The 22,316-nt window shown below is 37.1% G+C and overlaps 1 protein-coding gene and 1 pseudogene across 1 annotated transcript; both read left to right on the plus strand.

Annotated features, from left to right (window-relative positions):
• The first annotated feature begins 9,711 nt into the window (after positions 1-9,711).
• Positions 9,712-11,244, plus strand: LOC146929951 (uncharacterized). The gene is made up of 2 exons (XM_085700912.1): positions 9,712-10,333; positions 11,183-11,244. The coding sequence occupies exons 1-2, from the start codon at positions 9,712-9,714 to the stop codon at positions 11,242-11,244; spliced, it is 684 nt and encodes a 227-aa protein (XP_085557038.1).
• Positions 11,245-12,690: 1,446 nt separating this feature from the next.
• Positions 12,691-13,265, plus strand: LOC146929952 (uncharacterized; annotated as a pseudogene).
• The last annotated feature ends 9,051 nt before the right edge of the window (positions 13,266-22,316 follow it).

A 22,316-nucleotide genomic window follows, 5' to 3' on the forward strand; every position in this document is an offset into this window, starting at 1 on the left:
GATCGAGTTCCTAGAGCTGAATCAAGGAAACATGTCGGTGACAGAGTACGCAGCAAAGTTTGTGGAGCTGGCTCAGTTCTATCCACACTATACCGGAGACAATGCTGAATTTTCTAAGTGTATCAAGTTTGAGAATGGTTTGCGTGCTGATATTAAGCGAGCCATTGGTTACCAACAAATCCGTGACTTTTCTGCTTTGGTGAGCAGATGTAGAATCTATGAAGATGATTCAAGGGCTCATTATAAGATTATGACTGAGAGGAGGGGTAAGCAGCAACAGAATCGTGGGAAGCCTTATAGTACTCCAGCTGATAAGGGCAAGCAAAGAGTGAATGATGAGAGGAAGCCTAAGAAGAATGAGACTCCTGCTGGGATTGTTTGTTACAAATGTGGAGAAAAAGGTCACAAGAGTAATGCTTGTGGTGCTACTGAGGCGAGAGGGTGCTACCGTTGTGGGGTCAAAGGGCATACAGTTGCAGAATGCAAGCACGATGACACTATTTGTTTCAATTGCGGTGGGAAGGGACACATTTCTGCTCAGTGTACTGAACCAAAGAAGGCCCCGGCCAGGGGTAAGGTTTTTGCTTTGACTGGTACTCAGACTGAGAATGAGGATCGTTTGATCAGAGGTACTTGCTACATTAATGATACTCCTTTAGTTGCTATTATTGATACTGGTGCTACACATTGTTTCGTTGCTTTTGATTGTGTTTCTAAGTTGGCCTTGCTATGTCTGATATGAATGGAGAAATGGTTGTCGAAACTCCAGCTAAGGGTTCGGTGACCACTTCTCTCGTCTGTTTACGTTGTCCTCTGTCTATGTTTGATCGTGATTTTGAGATTGATTTAGTATGTCTACCTTTGAGTGGAATGGATGTAATTCTTGGTATGAACTGGTTAGAGTACAACCATGTTCTCATTAATTGTTTTAGTAAGTCGGTGCGTTTCTCTTGTGCTGAAGAGGAGAGTGGAGCGGAGTTTTTGTCTACTAAGCAGTTGAAGCAACTAGAACGCGATGGAATCCTGATGTTTTCTTTGATGGCATCCTTATCTTTGGAGAATCAAGCAGTGATCGATAAGTTACAAGTAGTGTGCGATTTCCCTGAAGTTTTTCCTGATGAAATTTCTGATGTGCCACCAGAAAGAGAAGTTGAATTTTCTATTGATCTTGTTCCGGGAACGAAGCCTGTGTCTATGGCACCTTACCGTATGTCAGCTTCTGAGTTGGCTGAGTTGAAGAAACAGTTAGAAGATCTACTTGACAAGAAGTTTATTAGACCAAGTGTTTCACCTTGGGGAGCTCCAGTGTTGTTGGTTAAGAAGAAAGATGGCAGTATGAGGTTGTGTATTGACTATCGACAGTTGAACAAGGTAACTATAAAGAATAGGTATCCACTCCCAAGAATTGATGACTTGATGGATCAGTTAGTGGGTGCACGTGTGTTCAGCAAGATTGACTTGAGGTCGGGTTATCACCAGATTAAAGTAAGAGATGAAGATATGCAGAAGACGGCTTTTAGGACGCGATATGGACATTATGAATATAAGGTGATGCCTTTTGGTGTTAGTAATGCACCTGGTGTATTTATGGAGTATATGAATCGCATTTTTCATGCATTTTTGGATCGCTTCGTGGTTGTGTTCATTGATGATATTCTGATTTATTCTAAGACGGAGGAAGAACATGCTGAGCATTTGAAGATTGTCTTGCAAGTGCTGAAAGAAAAGAAGTTGTATGCTAAATTGTCTAAGTGCGAGTTCTGGTTGAAGGAAGTAAGTTTTCTTGGCCATGTTGTTTCTGGTGGTGGTATTGCAGTTGATCCATCTAAAGTTGAAGCGGTATCACAATGGGAGACTCCGAAGTCAGTTACAGAGATTAGAAGCTTTTTGGGTTTAGCAGGTTACTACCGACGATTTATTGAAGGATTTTCTAAGTTGGCACTTCCGTTAACGCAGTTGACGTGTAAAGGTAAAACCTTTGTGTGGGATATTCATTGCGAGAACAGTTTTAATGAGTTGAAGAAGCGTTTGACGACGGCTCCGATTTGATCTTGCCGAAACCTGATGAACCTTTTGTAGTGTATTGTGATGCGTCCAAGTTGGGCTTAGGAGGTGTACTTATGCAAGATGGTAAGGTGGTTGCATATCCATCAAGACAATTGAGAACTCATGAACGAAACTACCCTACTCATGATCTTGAATTAGCTGCAGTTGTATTTGCACTTAAGATTTGGAGACATTACTTGTATAGTTCGAGATTTGAGGTGTTTAGTGATCACAAGAGCTTGAAGTATTTGTTTGATCAGAAGGAATTGAATATGAGACAGCGAAGGTGGCTCGAATTATTGAAGGATTATGACTTTAGTTTGAATTATCATCCGGGTAAAGCTAATGTTGTTGCAGATGTCTTAAGTAGGAAGACTTTACACTTGTCGGCAATGATGGTTAAGGAGATGGAGTTGCTTGAACAGTTCAGAGACTTGAGTTTGGTTTGCGAAATGTCACCAAGGAGTGTGAAATTGGGGATGTTAAAGATCAACAATGAATTTCTGGATAGTATCAGAGAGGCGCAGAAAGTAGATGTGAAGTTGGTGGATTTAATGGTTGCAAGCGATCCTGCTGTAGACAGTGACTTTAAGGTTGATGACCAAGGGGTGTTGAGGTTTCGAGGAAGAATTTGTATTCCGGATAATGCTGAGATGAAGAAGATGATCCTTGAAGAAGGCCATAGGAGCAGTTTGAGTATTCATCCAGGAGCTGCTAAAATGTATCAAGATTTGAAGAAAATGTTTTGGTGGTCAGGTTTGAAGCGCGACGTGGCACAATTTGTGTATGCATGTTTGACTTGTCAGAAGTCGAAGGTTGAGCATCAGAAACCTGCTGGGTTATTGACACCACTAGAGGTTCTGGAATGGAAATGGGATAGTATATCCATGGATTTTGTGATGAGTTTGCCGAATACCAACAAAGGGAATGATGCAATTTGGGTGATCGTAGATAGATTGACGAAGTCGGCTCATTTCATTCCGATTAATATTACTTTTCCTGTGTCCCAGTTAGCAGAGATTTATGTTAGGGATGTTGTGAAGCTACATGGTGTCCCATCGAGTATTGTGTCGGATAGAGATCCGAGGTTTACATCGAGGTTCTGGAAGAGTTTGCATGAGGCCTTGGGCACTAATTTGAAGTTAAGTTCAGCGTACCACCCGCAGACGGATGGACAATCGGAAAGGACAATTCAGTCGCTGGAGGATTTATTGAGAGTTTGTGTGCTTGAGCAAGGTGGAACTTGGGATAGTTATCTACCTCTGATAGAGTTCACGTACAACAACAGTTACCATCCTAGTATTGGAATGGCACCCTTCGAGGCATTGTATGGACGGAGATGCAGAACTCCGTTGTGTTGGTTTGAATCCGGTGAGAGTGTGGTATTGGGACCAGAGATTGTCCAACAGACTACCGAGAAGGTGAAGTTAATTAGAGAAAAGATGAAAGAGTCACAGGATAGACAGAAAAGTTATCATGATAAGCGCAGGAAGGACCTTGAGTTTCAAGAAGGAGACCATGTGTTTTTGAGGGTCACTCCGGTGACAGGCGTTGGACGTGCATTGAAGTCAAAGAAGTTGACTCCGAGATTTATTGGTCCTTATCAAATTTCAGAAAGGATTGGAACAGTTGCTTATAGAGTGGGTTTGCCACCACATCTTTCGAACTTGCATGATGTGTTCCATGTATCGCAACTTCGGAAGTATGTGCCGGATCCATCCCATGTGATTCCAAGAGATGATGTGCAAGTAAGGGACAACCTTACCATCGAGACCTTACCAGTAAGGATAGAAGATCGTGAAGTGAAGAGGCTGAGAGGCAAGGAAATATCACTTGTGAAAGTCGTTTGGGAAGGAACAGCTGGTGAAAGTTTGACTTGGGAATTGGAGAGTAAGATGCGGGAATCTTACCCAAAGTTGTTTGAACAAGGTACGTTTACGAGGACGTAAATATTCTAAGTGGGGGAGAGTTGTAACGCCCACTTTTTCATAATTAATATTTAAGTAATTTATGGCTTTTTATTAGAATATAATGTGAATTATTATAATATATTTATATTGGTAGAAGATATGTTAATAATATAAGTATTTTCTTAAGTGGGGGAGAAATATTGTTATTAGTAGAAATAAATAATTATTAGGGGAAAGAGTAAGTTGTGGTGAGAAGAGCAATTAGGGGAAGAATAAAAGTCTGTAATTGGGAGAGAAAATTAGAACGCGTACAACAGAGAAAAGAAGAGAGAAAGAAGAGAAGTCAGAGAAAACCCTAAGAACGAAGAACGCGGCTGTTGGATTTCAGAAACATAATCTAAGGTAAGGGTGAGACTAACTCTCATTATTAACAAGTTTTGATTCATAGAAGTGATCAATTGTTGTAGGTTTAAGGGATTGGGATTAGGTCAAAAAATCATTAAAAGTGGAAGAATTAAGTGAATTTTGATGTAGTTTGATGTAGGCAGATGTTAATTAGTCATAGAACACGTTTAGATGATGATTGGTGATGAATTAGAGGGCTGGGTAGTGAGAATTCGAGTGCAGAGATGAGATAAAGAGCTCCGACAGAACCCTGTTCTGTCATCGCTCGCAACTGCGAGCGTTCCTACTCGCACCTGCGAGTAACCCTTTTAGCTCGCCACTGCGAGCAATGTTGTCCGCAACTGCGAGCTTCCCTGTTGAGCTCGCCATTGCGAGTTGTTTAGCTCGCCACTGCGAGTTAGTGCAGTACAGACCTGCTGTTGTGCGAAATTGTGTCTTTTCACCCGTTGCTTTGATGAGTTAGTTTCTGATGTTTACAATAATGATGATACTGCTAATTATGATGTTCCAGCAATGCTGTTTTGATGTAATGAGTTGTTGAGAATTATTTGTTAATTAATTTAACATTAAAAATGAAGATTGTTGCATTTAGAGTCGAGTTGTTGCATAGTCGGCGATGGGGGCTTAATGTCTGACAGGTTCTTACGACCTTAGCGATGGGGGCTTAATGCCCGACGGTCCAAATATGACCTTAGCGATGGGGGCTTAATGCCCTGGTGGTACCACATGCATGTTGATGTTGTCTAAGTTGATGTTGATGTTGTTGTTGCATTGTAGAGTCGTCATAACTCAAATAAATGATGAATGTTGTGATGATGTTGCTGCTTGTTGTTGTTGTTGCTGTCCCAATAATTATAATAATGTAAACGAAGTGAATTAAGATGAATATGCTACCTTTGAATAACTATGAAGTTGTTGGTTACTTAACCTTGTTAAATGACGATTAAATGATGATATTAAGTTAGATATGTGCTGTTGGTTATCTTTTATGAATTATTATTTGTTTTTAGTGAATGTGAAATCTCACCCCTTCTGCGTATATGTTGCCTCGACCGTGGGTAATGTGCAGGTAATAAAGACTAGTTGTGTTCGTGAGTAGACTCCTCACATCGTGTCGTCTAGGATGCTCTGATACGTAACGGGATGGGAATTGTCTGATGTTTGTTTTCCTTGTTACGTATTTTATTTAATAAATGTTGAACATTTTTATGAAGACTATTTGAGATGTTAAGTTGTGGCCTTTCATGCCAAAGATTTTATGTGACGTTGCGAACTAAATTTCCGCTGCATTTGATTATTGAATTTTATAAAGACAAGTTGCTTAAATAAATAGTATTTCCTAGTATTATATTTGTTGTTAAATGATGTATTGATGTATGTGATGCTCCGTTATGTTGATAAAACTCTGATAATTTTTATGAAATTTTTAAGTCGGGAAAACGGGGTGTTACAATTGGTATCAGAGCAGGTCGGTCCGTCCGGCCAAGTAGTGAGTCAAGTTGTGTCATTTTAGCAATTGGAATACCATTATTATGTTATTCTAAACGTTGTGTGTTGTGCAGTGAAGTAGAGTAGACCTGGAGGCTGCAAACCTTATCTGTTACAAGAGGACTAAAATGGCTGGAAGAAATGATGATGTGATTGCTGCTGCTTTGGAAGCTGTGGGACAACATCCAAATGCTGGTGCTGGTGTGAATGCTGATGTGAGAATGTTGGAGACCTTTCTGAGGAATCATCCTTCTACCTTCAAAGGAAGGTACGACCCTGATGGAGCACAAACGTGGCTCTAAGAGGTTGAAAGAATTTTCAGAGTTATGCAATGTACTGATGATCAGAAGGTACGTTTTGGTACGCACATGCTGGCCGAGGAAGCTGATGACTGGTGGGTGAGTGTTCAACCTACCCTAGAACAGAAGGAAGCAGTTATTACTTGGGATGGGTTTAGGGAAGAGTTCCTAAACAAATATTTTCCTGAAGATGTTCGCGGAAGGAAAGAGATCGAGTTCCTAGAGCTGAATCAAGGAAACATGTCGGTGACAGAGTACGCAGCAAAGTTTGTGGAGCTGGCTCAGTTCTATCCACACTATACCGGAGACAATGCTGAATTTTCTAAGTGTATCAAGTTTGAGAATGGTTTGCGTGCTGATATTAAGCGAGCCATTGGTTACCAACAAATCCGTGACTTTTCTGCTTTGGTGAGCAGATGTAGAATCTATGAAGATGATTCAAGGGCTCATTATAAGATTATGACTGAGAGGAGGGGTAAGCAGCAACAGAATCGTGGGAAGCCTTATAGTACTCCAGCTGATAAGGGCAAGCAAAGAGTGAATGATGAGAGGAAGCCTAAGAAGAATGAGACTCCTGTTGGGATTGTTTGTTACAAATGTGGAGAAAAAGGTCACAAGAGTAATGCTTGTGGTGCTACTGAGGCGAGAGGGTGCTACCGTTGTGGGGTCAAAGGGCATACAGTTGCAGAATGCAAGCACGATGACACTATTTGTTTCAATTGCGGTGGGAAGGGACACATTTCTGCTCAGTGTACTGAACCAAAGAAGGCCCCGGCCAGGGGTAAGGTTTTTGCTTTGACTGGTACTCAGACTGAGAATGAGGATCGTTTGATCAGAGGTACTTGCTACATTAATGATACTCCTTTAGTTGCTATTATTGATACTGGTGCTACACATTGTTTCGTTGCTTTTGATTGTGTTTCTAAGTTGGGCCTTGCTATGTCTGATATGAATGGAGAAATGGTTGTCGAAACTCCAGCTAAGGGTTCGGTGACCACTTCTCTCGTCTGTTTACGTTGTCCTCTGTCTATGTTTGATCGTGATTTTGAGATTGATTTAGTATGTCTACCTTTGAGTGGAATGGATGTAATTCTTGGTATGAACTGGTTAGAGTACAACCATGTTCTCATTAATTGTTTTAGTAAGTCGGTGCGTTTCTCTTGTGCTGAAGAGGAGAGTGGAGCGGAGTTTTTGTCTACTAAGCAGCTGAAGCAACTAGAACGCGATGGAATCCTGATGTTTTCTTTGATGGCATCCTTATCTTTGGAGAATCAAGCAGTGATCGATAAGTTACAAGTAGTGTGCGATTTCCCTGAAGTTTTTCCTGATGAAATTTCTGATGTGCCACCAGAAAGAGAAGTTGAATTTTCTATTGATCTTGTTCCGGGAACGAAGCCTGTGTCTATGGCACCTTACCGTATGTCAGCTTCTGAGTTGGCTGAGTTGAAGAAACAGTTAGAAGATCTACTTGACAAGAAGTTTATTAGACCAAGTGTTTCACCTTGGGGAGCTCCAGTGTTGTTGGTTAAGAAGAAAGATGGCAGTATGAGGTTGTGTATTGACTATCGACAGTTGAACAAGGTAACTATAAAGAATAGGTATCCACTCCCAAGAATTGATGACTTGATGGATCAGTTAGTGGGTGCACGTGTGTTCAGCAAGATTGACTTGAGGTCGGGTTATCACCAGATTAAAGTAAGAGATGAAGATATGCAGAAGACGGCTTTTAGGACGCGATATGGACATTATGAATATAAGGTGATGCCTTTTGGTGTTAGTAATGCACCTGGTGTATTTATGGAGTATATGAATCGCATTTTTCATGCATTTTTGGATCGCTTCGTGGTTGTGTTCATTGATGATATTCTGATTTATTCTAAGACGGAGGAAGAACATGCTGAGCGTTTGATGATTGTCTTGCAAGTGCTGAAAGAAAAGAAGTTGTATGCTAAATTGTCTAAGTGCGAGTTCTGGTTGAAGGAAGTAAGTTTTCTTGGCCATGTTGTTTCTGGTGGTGGTATTGCAGTTGATCCATCTAAAGTTGAAGCGGTATCACAATAGGAGACTCCGAAGTCAGTTACAGAGATTAGAAGCTTTTTGGGTTTAGCGGGTTACTACCGACGATTTATTGAAGGATTTTCTAAGTTGGCACTTCCGTTAACGCAGTTGACGTGTAAAGGTAAAACCTTTGTGTGGGATATTCATTGCGAGAACAGTTTTAATGAGTTGAAGAAGCGTTTGACGACGGCTCCGATTTGATCTTGCCGAAACCTGATGAACCTTTTGTAGTGTATTGTGATGCGTCCAAGTTGGGCTTAGGAGGTGTACTTATGCAAGATGGTAAGGTGGTTGCATATCCATCAAGACAATTGAGAACTCATGAACGAAACTACCCTACTCATGATCTTGAATTAGCTGCAGTTGTATTTGCACTTAAGATTTGGAGACATTACTTGTATAGTTCGAGATTTGAGGTGTTTAGTGATCACAAGAGCTTGAAGTATTTGTTTGATCAGAAGGAATTGAATATGAGACAGCGAAGGTGGCTCGAATTATTGAAGGATTATGACTTTAGTTTGAATTATCATCCGGGTAAAGCTAATGTTGTTGCAGATGTCTTAAGTAGGAAGACTTTACACTTGTCGGCAATGATGGTTAAGGAGATGGAGTTGCTTGAACAGTTCAGAGACTTGAGTTTGGTTTGCGAAATGTCACCAAGGAGTGTGAAATTGGGGATGTTAAAGATCAACAATGAATTTCTGGATAGTATCAGAGAGGCGCAGAAAGTAGATGTGAAGTTGGTGGATTTAATGGTTGCAAGCGATCCTGCTGTAGACAGTGACTTTAAGGTTGATGACCAAGGGGTGTTGAGGTTTCGAGGAAGAATTTGTATTCCGGATAATGCTGAGATGAAGAAGATGATCCTTGAAGAAGGCCATAGGAGCAGTTTGAGTATTCATCCAGGAGCTGCTAAAATGTATCAAGATTTGAAGAAAATGTTTTGGTGGTCAGGTTTGAAGCGCGACGTGGCACAATTTGTGTATGCATGTTTGACTTGTCAGAAGTCGAAGGTTGAGCATCAGAAACCTGCTGGGTTATTGACACCACTAGAGGTTCTGGAATGGAAATGGGATAGTATATCCATGGATTTTGTGATGAGTTTGCCGAATACCAACAAAGGGAATGATGCAATTTGGGTGATCGTAGATAGATTGACGAAGTCGGCTCATTTCATTCCGATTAATATTACTTTTCCTGTGTCCCAGTTAGCAGAGATTTATGTTAGGGATGTTGTGAAGCTACATGGTGTCCCATCGAGTATTGTGTCGGATAGAGATCCGAGGTTTACATCGAGGTTCTGGAAGAGTTTGCATGAGGCCTTGGGCACTAATTTGAAGTTAAGTTCAGCGTACCACCCGCAGACGGATGGACAATCGGAAAGGACAATTCAGTCGCTGGAGGATTTATTGAGAGTTTGTGTGCTTGAGCAAGGTGGAACTTGGGATAGTTATCTACCTCTGATAGAGTTCACGTACAACAACAGTTACCATCCTAGTATTGGAATGGCACCCTTCGAGGCATTGTATGGACGGAGATGCAGAACTCCGTTGTGTTGGTTTGAATCCGGTGAGAGTGTGGTATTGGGACCAGAGATTGTCCAACAGACTACCGAGAAGGTGAAGTTAATTAGAGAAAAGATGAAAGAGTCACAGGATAGACAGAAAAGTTATCATGATAAGCGCAGGAAGGACCTTGAGTTTCAAGAAGGAGACCATGTGTTTTTGAGGGTCACTCCGGTGACAGGCGTTGGACGTGCATTGAAGTCAAAGAAGTTGACTCCGAGATTTATTGGTCCTTATCAAATTTCAGAAAGGATTGGAACAGTTGCTTATAGAGTGGGTTTGCCACCACATCTTTCGAACTTGCATGATGTGTTCCATGTATCGCAACTTCGGAAGTATGTGCCGGATCCATCCCATGTGATTCCAAGAGATGATGTGCAAGTAAGGGACAACCTTACCATCGAGACCTTACCAGTAAGGATAGAAGATCGTGAAGTGAAGAGGCTGAGAGGCAAGGAAATATCACTTGTGAAAGTCGTTTGGGAAGGAACAGCTGGTGAAAGTTTGACTTGGGAATTGGAGAGTAAGATGCGGGAATCTTACCCAAAGTTGTTTGAACAAGGTACGTTTACGAGGACGTAAATATTCTAAGTGGGGGAGAGTTGTAACGCCCACTTTTTCATAATTAATATTTAAGTAATTTATGGCTTTTTATTAGAATATAATGTGAATTATTATAATATATTTATATTGGTAGAAGATATGTTAATAATATAAGTATTTTCTTAAGTGGGGGAGAAATATTGTTATTAGTAGAAATAAATAATTATTAGGGGAAAGAGTAAGTTGTGGTGAGAAGAGCAATTAGGGGAAGAATAAAAGTCTGTAATTGGGAGAGAAAATTAGAACGCGTACAACAGAGAAAAGAAGAGAGAAAGAAGAGAAGTCAGAGAAAACCCTAAGAACGAAGAACGCGGCTGTTGGATTTCAGAAACATAATCTAAGGTAAGGGTGAGACTAACTCTCATTATTAACAAGTTTTGATTCATAGAAGTGATCAATTGTTGTAGGTTTAAGGGATTGGGATTAGGTCAAAAAATCATTAAAAGTGGAAGAATTAAGTGAATTTTGATGTAGTTTGATGTAGGCAGATGTTAATTAGTCATAGAACACGTTTAGATGATGATTGGTGATGAATTAGAGGGCTGGGTAGTGAGAATTCGAGTGCAGAGATGAGATAAAGAGCTCCGACAGAACCCTGTTCTGTCATCGCTCGCAACTGCGAGCGTTCCTACTCGCACCTGCGAGTAACCTTTTTAGCTCGCCACTGCGAGCAATGTTGTCCGCAACTGCGAGCTTCCCTGTTGAGCTCGCCATTGCGAGTTGTTTAGCTCGCCACTGCGAGTTAGTGCAGTACAGACCTGCTGTTGTGCGAAATTGTGTCTTTTCACCCGTTGCTTTGATGAGTTAGTTTCTGATGTTTACAATAATGATGATACTGCTAATTATGATGTTCCAGCAATGCTGTTTTGATGTAATGAGTTGTTGAGAATTATTTGTTAATTAATTTAACATTAAAAATGAAGATTGTTGCATTTAGAGTCGAGTTGTTGCATAGTCGGCGATGGGGGCTTAATGTCTGACAGGTTCTTACGACCTTAGCGATGGGGGCTTAATGCCCGACGGTCCAAATATGACCTTAGCGATGGGGGCTTAATGCCCTGGTGGTACCACATGCATGTTGATGTTGTCTAAGTTGATGTTGATGTTGTTGTTGCATTGTAGAGTCGTCATAACTCAAATAAATGATGAATGTTGTGATGATGTTGCTGCTTGTTGTTGTTGTTGCTGTCCCAATAATTATAATAATGTAAACGAAGTGAATTAAGATGAATATGCTACCTTTGAATAACTATGAAGTTGTTGGTTACTTAACCTTGTTAAATGACGATTAAATGATGATATTAAGTTAGATATGTGATGTTGGTTATCTTTTATGAATTATTATTTGTTTTTAGTGAATGTGAAATCTCACCCCTTCTGCGTATATGTTGCCTCGACCGTGGGTAATGTGCAGGTAATAAAGACTAGTTGTGTTCGTGAGTAGACTTCTCACATCGTGTCGTCTAGGATGCTCTGATACGTAACGGGATGGGGATTGTCTAATGTTTGTTTTCCTTGTTACGTATTTTATTTAATAAATGTTGAACATTTTTATGAAGACTATTTGAGATGTTAAGTTGTGGCCTTTCTTGCCAAAGATTTTATGTGACGTTGCGAACTAAATTTCCGCAGCATTTGATTATTGAATTTTATAAAGACAGGTTGCTTAAATAAATAGTATTTCCTAGTATTATATTTGTTGTTAAATGATGTATTGATGTATGTGATGCTCCGTTATGTTGATAAAACTCTGATAATTTTTATAAAATTTTTAAGTCGGGAAAACGGGGTGTTACACTAACAAGTTTCAAGCCTTATTAATCTCAACTTTTACTTTCTGCAATTTAGTTTAGCTAGTTACAATTCAAACAAACAAGCACTCTTAATACTTGGAATGATATTTGATGTTAAACTATCCTTGATATCGCACTAATCCCTGTGGAGACGATACAAATACTTATCTTGTTTGATGCAAAACTACATACATCAAAATGGCGCCGTTGCTGGGGATTGGTGTTTAGATATCATAGATAGAATGATTGATTTATCGTTTTAAGTATTCGTACATATTCCGTAAATATTTTTCTTTACTTAATAGTTGTTACCACTAACCCCTCTTTGATAAACAAAGAAAAGTTTTTGTTAGTTATTTCCGTTTCAGATCATCACCTAGACAAAATCATGGCTGATCATGGTTATAGCAACCTCTATACTCCACCTGAGTATGAACCATATCAACAGTATCAACAATATCCTTATGAAGAGGAACGAATGACCAATGTGGAAAATACTTTGAATATCTTCATGCAACAATCCATGATAAACATGCAAGATACCAACCAAAGATTGAAGAATTTATCACTTTAACTTGAGTTGATTCAAGCACAAATCATGGATAATCAAGCCAACAATCAATCCATTTTTGGAGAACAAGAAAATAATCGAAATATGTTTGAGAGAGTCGGAGAGATTGTTGAAGAAGTTGTTGTTCAAAATGAGGAAGTTACAACAATAGAAGAATGTGGTGCACCACACAAAGACGAACTTCCTCAAGAAAGGTCAAATATTGAAGTGGCCAACATTGTTGATGATGGAGAAGTGATAGAGGTGGTAGAGAAAAAGGAACGGTTACTTAGCAAGGAAGAAACATTTGAACAAAAGGGGAAGAAAGTGAGCAAGGCTGAAATAGACCGGGTCATTGATGAAATTTGCGCCTTGTTCAAATCAAAGTTAAGGAGGACATGGACTCCACATCATCTGTACTTAAAGTTCATGGAATTCCTCCCAAAGAGAAGGAACACAAAGGATGATGTGTTGTCCGTCTCATTTTGGCCACCCTAACGAAAAAGGCGTCGAGCTAACGACGTTAAACAAGTGCTTGTTGGGAGGCAACCCAATTCATTTACTGTTTTAATGCATAATAAGTCTCGGAGTCATGTGCATGCATCAAAACAGCAAAAACAGAAGTTAAACAGAGAGCAGAATCCTGAACTAACACAACTCGCAATTGCGAGCAAGCATAGTTTGGTTTTTTGTTTTCTTTCTTGATACCTTTAAACACTAGTTTGCTTCTGTTGTTTGTTTCATTTTGGCACATGGACTCGTATTTTGTTTTATTAGTACTATGTTTTATGTTGAATAATGTGTTAGCATTTTTTGTTGATTAAGTACTTCATTTTGTTTTGAAAATCATGGAAGCTTCATTTGCATCACTCTTGCTTCATTTTTCAAATCTCAGATGATTGGTAATGATACATAATTATGGTTAAAGCGCAAAGCCAAGGTACAAGTTTCCAGTTTTTCTAGGTTTTTACTCGAATATGAAACGAGTACTTTGTGCAAATTTCATGTAATTTAGTTTTTCACAATAATTTATTTATTTGTGAACCACTTAGTACTAGCTAAAAGTGAGGAAACCTCAAATGTTTGTACATATGCAAGGAGACTGGCTTTCATTGTTTAACTCGGTTGTGTTATGTTAAATCCAATAATTGGTTTGAATTGTGTGAAGGCATGGATATGATCAAGGCACCTTTTTGTTATTGAGTGAAACATACTTGACCACAAATAGCCTACCTTGTGAGAAGAGCGAGTATTTGCTAACCCACTTGAGCCAAATGAATCGGAGTCATCAATTATGAACTGTCAATTCATAAGCACAATGCTTGATGAAGTTGAATTTAAATTTTTCAATATCCAGTTCATTTTTGACGCAATTTAAGACTCTGATATGTTTTTAATTGTTGAACCCTAAACCTTCAATGTTTATTTGTCCCTTTTGCTTTAGAGTAAGGGAACATTCAAATAGGGTATTTGTTGATTCAAGTTGGGGAGTGAAGGTAGATGTAAATCTTATGTCAAGTATAATGGTGTAATTTTATCTTTGATCAAGACAACATGTGTTGTAAATACAAAAAGAAAAAGAAAAACAATGTGTACATGAAAAGAAAAAAGAAAAAGAGAAAAAGAAAGAAAAATCCAAAAATAGAATAAGTTGTCAAGATCAAAGTGTATCTCATGTGAACACCAAGGGTTTGTAATAATTGGTAGGGAAGATTGTGGAATTTAATGGTTGATACAAGGAATGTTCCTAGTTGTTAGGCTTTTTGATTTCAATTGCCCCACATATGACATTTCTTTTGTAGCCAAGCCAAGTTATAACCCTCAAAGACCTTTTGATCCATGTTCTTTATGCCTTTTGAAATGATATTTGGATGGACACATAACTTGATTGGAATGTTAACTTGATTTCTGGATGTGTGTTCATAACCCTCATTTGTTTGTTTTCAATTGTTTATCTACTTTCAAACAAGTGTGTTAGGTGTGGTTCGTGAATATATGTATTATTGTTTTGAACTATTTGGCATGAGCTTTGTACATAGGACTCATCTCATATTAGTAGTAGAATTCTAAATTAGTTGGAAACTTAGCCTTGCACGCGCATTCATTTTAAATCACTCATCTGAAATAATTTTCAAAAGCCTTTTGTACTTGTGTCTTGTCCTGTTAATTTGTTTGATTTTCAATCTTTTGTTTGAGGACAAACAAAGAGTTAAGTTGGGGAGAGTGATAAGTGCCAAAAAAGTGTTACAAATCATATGTTAAATGGGCATTTTTAGTTACTTGTTTTACAAGTTATCTAAGGAAAAGCAATTATTTGATGTAAATTCACCATTTATGCTTTATATGCCATGATCAAACCAATTTATGCAGGAAAAAGATAAGCAAGGACAAAGAAAGAAGCTCCTGAACAAACTGTAGGACGCTTTCGCGTCCACAATGTCGAATGCCACAATAAGGACGCTTTCAGGTCGCTTTTCATGTTTGAAGTAGGACGCTTTCGCGTCCTAAGGACGCTTAAGCGTGCCGATAATTTCAGAAGGCGGTTTACACGTGGCAGCTTTCAATTGGTCAGAGAAGATATTTTTGTAGGACGCTTTCGCGTCCTCCCTCGAATTCTGCCTATAACACAAGCTTTCCTTCTCTCTTGTAAAAAATCCATCACTATTCCATTAGATATTTTATTTTTAGTTTCTCTTTTAGTTTTAGCTTAGCTTTTCATTGTAATTTCATAGAGATAAATAGGGTAGATCGTATAGAGTGAGAGTGATTTTGGAAGTTGGATTCTTATTCCTTTGTTGAGACATCACAAGGTGTAATGGTTCCTTCCTTTTCAATTCATCCTTGCAAGGCTTCCATGATGATGTGTAGCTAAATACCCTTTGTTCGGATGAGAGGTACTTGATACTTGTAAACATGTAATCTTTTGATCTTGCAAGTTATGGTTCTAGCAATTTATATTCAATATTGTTGCTATTCTTGTGTTAATGCTTTCAATGAGATTCAAGATGCTTTGGACACAAACTCTTGAATCTAGAGCTAGAGTAGCATTCTATCTTAGGTTATTTCATTCTTGACAAGTTTGTTAATCTTTGATAATCACCATAATCAAGAGTTTAATGCTTTCGGATACTTAATCAGGCTGGACACGGTCAATTAAGTTATCTGATCGACTTTGTTATCGTTTAAGGGATTTGGACACGAATGTTTAAACGATACCTTAGAGTTAATTATATCGCTTTGGACACGAAGGATAGTTTAGAATTGATTGTGATAATTTTGGTTATAAAGCTAGAATTCGTATGGATCATTAGGTTATGTGTGATGCTTGGTTAAGGAACTCTACTCCTAACAAGTTTCAAGCCTTATTAATCTCAACTTTTACTTTCTGCAATTTAGTTTAGCTAGTTACAATTCAAACAAACAAGCACTCTTAATACTTGGAATGATATTTGATGTTAAACTATCCTTGATATCGCACTAATCCCTGTGGAGACGATACAAATACTTATCTTGTTTGATGCAAAACTACATACATCAACTAGCTCAATTGGTAGTGGGAATGCATTGAACTAGTACTTAACCCCAGGTACTAGGTTCGATTCCCACGGGAGGCAAAAACACCACTATAGGGGGGTGATTAAGCTTGTGAGTAACAGTGCCGGGGGGTACAGTGCCTAGCCGGGACCCGCCTGGGCTGTTACAAAAAAAGGCGCCTTTTTTTCTAAGCTTGTTGAATACACTGTGATGATGAGGGAACCGACAAAAATTGAGGTGTTCATAGAGTGTGCATCTTACAGAGTGGTTTTTTAATTCAGGTGTTCATAAAGACTACACATAGGAATTAGAATAGAGGCATAGCTAATTAGAAGCATCATCTTTTACAATCTGCATCTAAATTCAACACAGCTGCAGAAAAATCACCAAACACACCTTTATATAGAGATAGATATAAATAGAGAGGAATGGGACAGTTATTTCTGAGAACCAAGAGAACCCATAATTTAAAGAAAATCTATAACTTGAGCGCCATTTTTTTTCTTGGACTAACTTTACCTAGCTATCTCATCAAGATTTCAATACTCAAGAAAAAAAGACGCAACTAAATTTGAATGAAATTTCACCTTATTTTAAAAATTTGAGGTTGAAGATAGTCATTTAATAAACCTGATTCAGATTCAACTGCTCTTCAATAATTTCTTCTCTTTTACAGTCAACACCAAGCAGCAACCAAAAGAAACCTACAAAACAAATTAAAAAGATGATGTTCTTGAAAGACGTCAAGTTCAGATGAGAAATCATTATGTTTTTTCCCTATGCAAAGCTACTATACACATTGGAATAATACCAAAGAAACTAAAAAACCCTTTAATCTTTCTACAGATTCTGCTAAATAAATAACATAAAGAAAATTTCTGCTAACAATTTAAATGACAAACCTAAGCTGCAATCTAACTGATAAAATTCAGTGACTACTTGAATAGACAGTATGCAGGCCATAGTATGTAACTCAAAAAAATTGAGTTTTACATTACGTGTAGACTTACCGGATAAATTGTGCAAAGCCTTGCAAGTATTCTCAGCAACATCATAATCCATCAGAGCAGTTTTCATGTGAATTGACTGAGAATTGGAACACACTGAGAGCAAATAGAACAATTTTGGAAATCTGAGCATCAAAGGGGTATATAAACTGAGGAATAACTGCATTAATATAGATTAATGCTGCTTAGGTAACAAAAAATTTCAATTAATGATATGACAGTAAGCTGGACAGACACGTCGAAACCAAGGCATGCAAACGATTATAATAGCATCGGAAAGCACACAACATGAAACCATTTACCATTAGCCAATGTGCATTAACTGGTACTCGTTTAATTCCATATCTCAAGGATAACACCAACAGACTTGATGTTTCAAAGTTAGTTATTATGAATAGAGATGTTCACCATCATCCTCATACGATGCATTGCATTAGACTGCTATTTAAGTAGCGTAAACGCCACAATTTAAACTGTAAGATAAGAGCAAACAACAATAATGTTGACTATCAGTTGTTATTAATCCTTTTCTTGATGCATATGATATTGCTAACATAATCTATTAACTCTAAAGGGTAATAGTAATAGGAACATAAATAGCGATCTAAATTGCGGCAATGCCGCAATTTCACCATTTTATTGATGAAAAACAACCCAAATTTAGAAGAACATAAATGCGCAAATCCAATAACAACCAACTTTAGCAATAACCATAATGTAAATTAAAACATAAACTAACATAAAACATAGTTTCTTGCTAAACATCAAAGCCTTCTTCATGAAAATAAAAATTACATTAGGGAAAACAAAATACTAATGATAAACCTGTCATGACACCACCAAATCCGTTCGAAAGAATACACTTGATCAAAATCCACCAACATTGGATTTTGTTTTTATAAAAGACAAACCAGAATGATTTCTCAAAGCAAGGAGAAATTCTAGGTATAGGATCTTAAAAAAAAAACAGATCAGAAAAAACAAACAAAAGTTTTAAGAAACTACATATCAAACACATGCTGAAGAATAAGGGGAAACAAATAAAGGAAATGAACAATCAGTAAATTTGCGTACCTTTTATTTGTTCAAACCGAAGCTCGTATTTGACCAGGACACTAAACCAAGGCAACAGAACATAACTACTGGCTCGTGAGTACCAAATTGACAGGAAATGGAGGAGAACGTAAAGCTACATATTCTTTGACTTCTTGTGAGAAGCGACCATGGTCTTACCAATGACAGAAGCTTCGAAGTCGGATTGAGATACACCGTCAACAATGAATTCAATCTTGCTAATACAATTACCTGGATGCACTTGTGTTGAATAATCATTTAATCGTGTTCTTCGAATTACTGAACACGGATGGGCGTATTTGGGCGAATTTGGATATGGATATAGATGTAGAAGCAGAACCCGAGAGGAAGAAGTGGAAGAATCACGATTTACAGGGTGGTGGGAGTGGACGGTGGCGATGGGGAGAATGGGTGCAAGAGAAAGGGCGTGGAGATGGGGAATCGTAGAGAGATGGAGAGAGAGGAGGGTTAGGTCAGAGCCATGGTTGGATATGCAACACTGTATTGAAAACCGATAACAAATCGTTTGTCATTTACAATGCACGGTAAACTGATGGAAATAAAGGGTTTGTTATTTACAATGCAAACCATTAGAAAGATTTGATCAACGGTCAAGAATGTTTGGAGCCAAAACCATTTAGGTTTAGGGTTTGCAAAGTCATTAGCAATGTTAACAAAGATTAGATATAAGTATGATTTGTTGTGAACCAATCACATACACTCTTGCAAGTGCAACAAAGGTACTGGCTCCTTCACTTTAGGTGAAAAATTTATTGTAATATTAGTTATGAAACATTATTCACACTCCATATTGCATATACTCTGCCATTTTTTTCATAATTCTGCTACAAAGTGATGAGACAGTTAGATCATCTTTATATCAATTTGGTTTAGTCAAATTGCAAAGTAAACAATTGAAGAAACAAATTAAATGCCAAATTTCTTGATGAGAAATATTTTATATAGAAGAGAAGAAAAACGTGTTCAAATTGCAAGTAACCATTGTTTTATAATTTAGATTTTTCTTTCTTTCATATTATCTTCCAAAAATAGAGTAACAAAATTAGGACAAGCTTAACATATTCGAATGATAATCATGTCCTAACATTATTTACATACCGTTAGTATTATGTATTTTTATTGGTAAATTTTTAAATTGGGGTTTGGGGTGATATCGGTACCTTCTAGACAAAACTTGTTTAATATTTGGGGTGATATCACAGTTAGGACCATGTTCTTGTTAGGGGTAGATGTTGTTGGGGAGGCGTGACAGTGGCGCCGTAAGTTGTGGGCTTGAGAGGAAGAGTTGGTAGAGGAGTGTAGGGAATTATTACTTACAGTTTCTTTGCAGGAATCTGTGGCTGATAGATGGCTGTGGTTACCGGATCAGAGTGGCGGGTATTCAGTCCGCGGTGTATATGACATGCTGACATCTCAGGAACAGCCCCACTTACATTCAAATATGGAGTTAATTTGGCATAAACAGGTTCCTCTGAAAGTCTCTATTGCTTGACGGCTGTTGAGGGATCGTTTACCTACAAAAGATAATTTGGCACACCAGGGAAATATTACTTTGGAGGCGCGGTTGTGTGTCACTGGATGCGGGCACGTTGAAGATGCGAATCATATGTTTTTATCTTGCCCGACTTTTGGTGCCTTGTGGCCTTTGGTGCGGGCATGGCTCGGTGTTTAGGGGGTCGACTCTCAGAATATTTCGGACCATTTTTTACAATTTATTAATTACGCAGGTTGTTCGAGATCGCGACGATACTTTTTCCACATGATTTGGCTTCAATGTGTTTGGGTCTTGTGGAATGAACGGAATAACATGATATTTAGAAACAGACAAAGCTCTTTACCACATATGTTAGATATAGTAAAATCATCTTCTTTGTGGTGGTTAAAAGCTAGTAATGTTGTATTTAGCTTTGGTACTCATACTTGGTGGTCGAGCCCACTTTCATGTTTGGGCATCAACTGACATGTTTGTAATCTTGATAGGCCTTTGACATTTCTGTGATTGTTTTCGCACACCTTATGCTGCAACAATTACGTTGTCTGTGGTATTATAATTCATTTTAGTTTGTTCAAAATAAAATATTTGAATTTATTTAAAAAATAAATTAATATAAAAATATAACTCAATATTATTGGATGAGGGCTCATATTCAATCAAAATACCATTGTGTTCAGTTCACCATTTTTATTTGGCCATCAATACATTCATTATTAAACTTCAACGTTGAATCCCTTGGAAAAAAACACCAATAAGGATTAATTTGTATTCACCTTAAAATTATTTTATACATGTATATATTATTTTTGATGCATGTGTATAGAAATTAAACTTATCAACATAAATAGAAATGTTAAAAAACGAATCAATCCAATAGAAAAACCGTAAATCGAACAAACGTATATCAAAAACCACAAAAACCACATTAGGTTCAGATCTATTCGAACCATTTTTTGACTCAACCGTACAGTTCGGTTTGGTCTGCGGTTTTTGTTTTACCAACCGAACTAAATTGAACCAAACCACAACATAAGAGAAACATTAAATAAACTTTTGTCACGGCAACCTAGTACCGATATAAATTTAATGAATTTTTTTTTTATAGAATGACATGTTTTTTCTCTACTTTTTTTTACTAAGACATGTTTTTTCTATTCTTTTGATTTTTAAAAATGCATTTATGTGCTTTAATTTAATTCTGCTTGCACTTTTGCATATATGTTTATGTTACATATATCTTGAATCATAAAAAGCATTTATATATTTTTTGTCAATGTTGATGGAATTATTGTTGGATGAAAATGAAATTGTAATTAATGTTGGATTAAATTTGAAATATGGTTGTAACCAAAAAAAAAATTTGAAATATGGTTGAAAATAAGTTGTTTTAACTTTTTAATATGATTTTATTATTGGAAACAAAATTTTGTATTGTCTCGCAAAAACTGCAACAACTGAACCATTCTAAGCCGCAGTGGTTTATAAAGCAAGTGTATGTACTGGTACACTTCAATTTATGCGTACTTCTAACAGTGTGATATTGGCGTAAGGTTAAGGTGGGAATACTATTTTGACCATTTTGATTTTCTTTTTTGTTTTTTTTTTTTTTTTGAGTGGTGATTTTCTTTTTTGTTGTTAATAAAAAAAATAGTATGTTCTTAACTAAGAAAAAAAATAGCATGTTAAATTAAGTATGGTTTGTATATCAAATTGATCTTCATGTATATAAAAAATAAAAATAAAAAAGAGTATGGTTTTGCACTTCAACTAATATTTCGTGTGTTTTGTGCAAAAAAAAGTTCGCACCATATAACACAGTTGTTACTTATTTTGGTACTTTAACCAATGTCTCAAAAGCACTCGTTAGTACTCCAAAATAAAATTAGTTTTCCTACCGTGTATATGTTATTAGTTTGCAAAATTTTTTATTTTTATGAGTTGAAGATATGTTATTATTACGACCTTAAGTTATCAATAACATAATAGCTAAACTATTTAATCATTAATTTAACATTTTGTCAAAAAAAACTTTAATTTAGCAATTAAAATTTTAATTTGAGGTTATAAATATATTTATGAATATTAAATAGGTAAATTATTAAATTAAGGTCAAACTCATTCCAAAGTCCTTTAAATTAGGTGTTTGTAATAAATTAATCATTTAATTTTTATTTATTTATAACCAATTGATAGTTTAAGTCATAAAATATTTACATTGTTATGCTTTTTCGTCAAAATTCGTTAAAAAATGCTTATATTGTCATTTAATCCACATATGAATCATATAGTTTTGAGAACAGCAAATTTCGACCACCGAATTAAAATTAAACATCCACATAAACATTTTTTAATTGAGTTTAATAGAAACATGGTAGTGGTGAAAATATTTTATGACTCAAAGAACAAAATTGCTGCCAACAAACTTAAATGTTAACTTATTATAAAAATATAATTTGAAGGACCATGAG

The sequence above is a fragment of the Medicago sativa genome, chromosome 4 (assembly GCF_051527215.1).
Source record: "Medicago sativa cultivar Bolivia chromosome 4, Bolivia_mono, whole genome shotgun sequence".
NCBI classification, from domain to species: Eukaryota; Viridiplantae; Streptophyta; class Magnoliopsida; order Fabales; family Fabaceae; genus Medicago; species Medicago sativa.

Bases quoted from the DNA above. Each gene is read 5' to 3' on its own strand.
- LOC146929951 (XM_085700912.1), top strand. From the start codon at position 9,712: ATGGCACCCTTCGAGGCATTGTATGGACGGAGATGCAGAACTCCGTTG. The intron at 10,334-11,182 runs GTACGTTTACGA...TTGATGAGTTAG, and splicing joins CCCAAAGTTGTTTGAACAAG to TTTCTGATGTTTACAATAAT.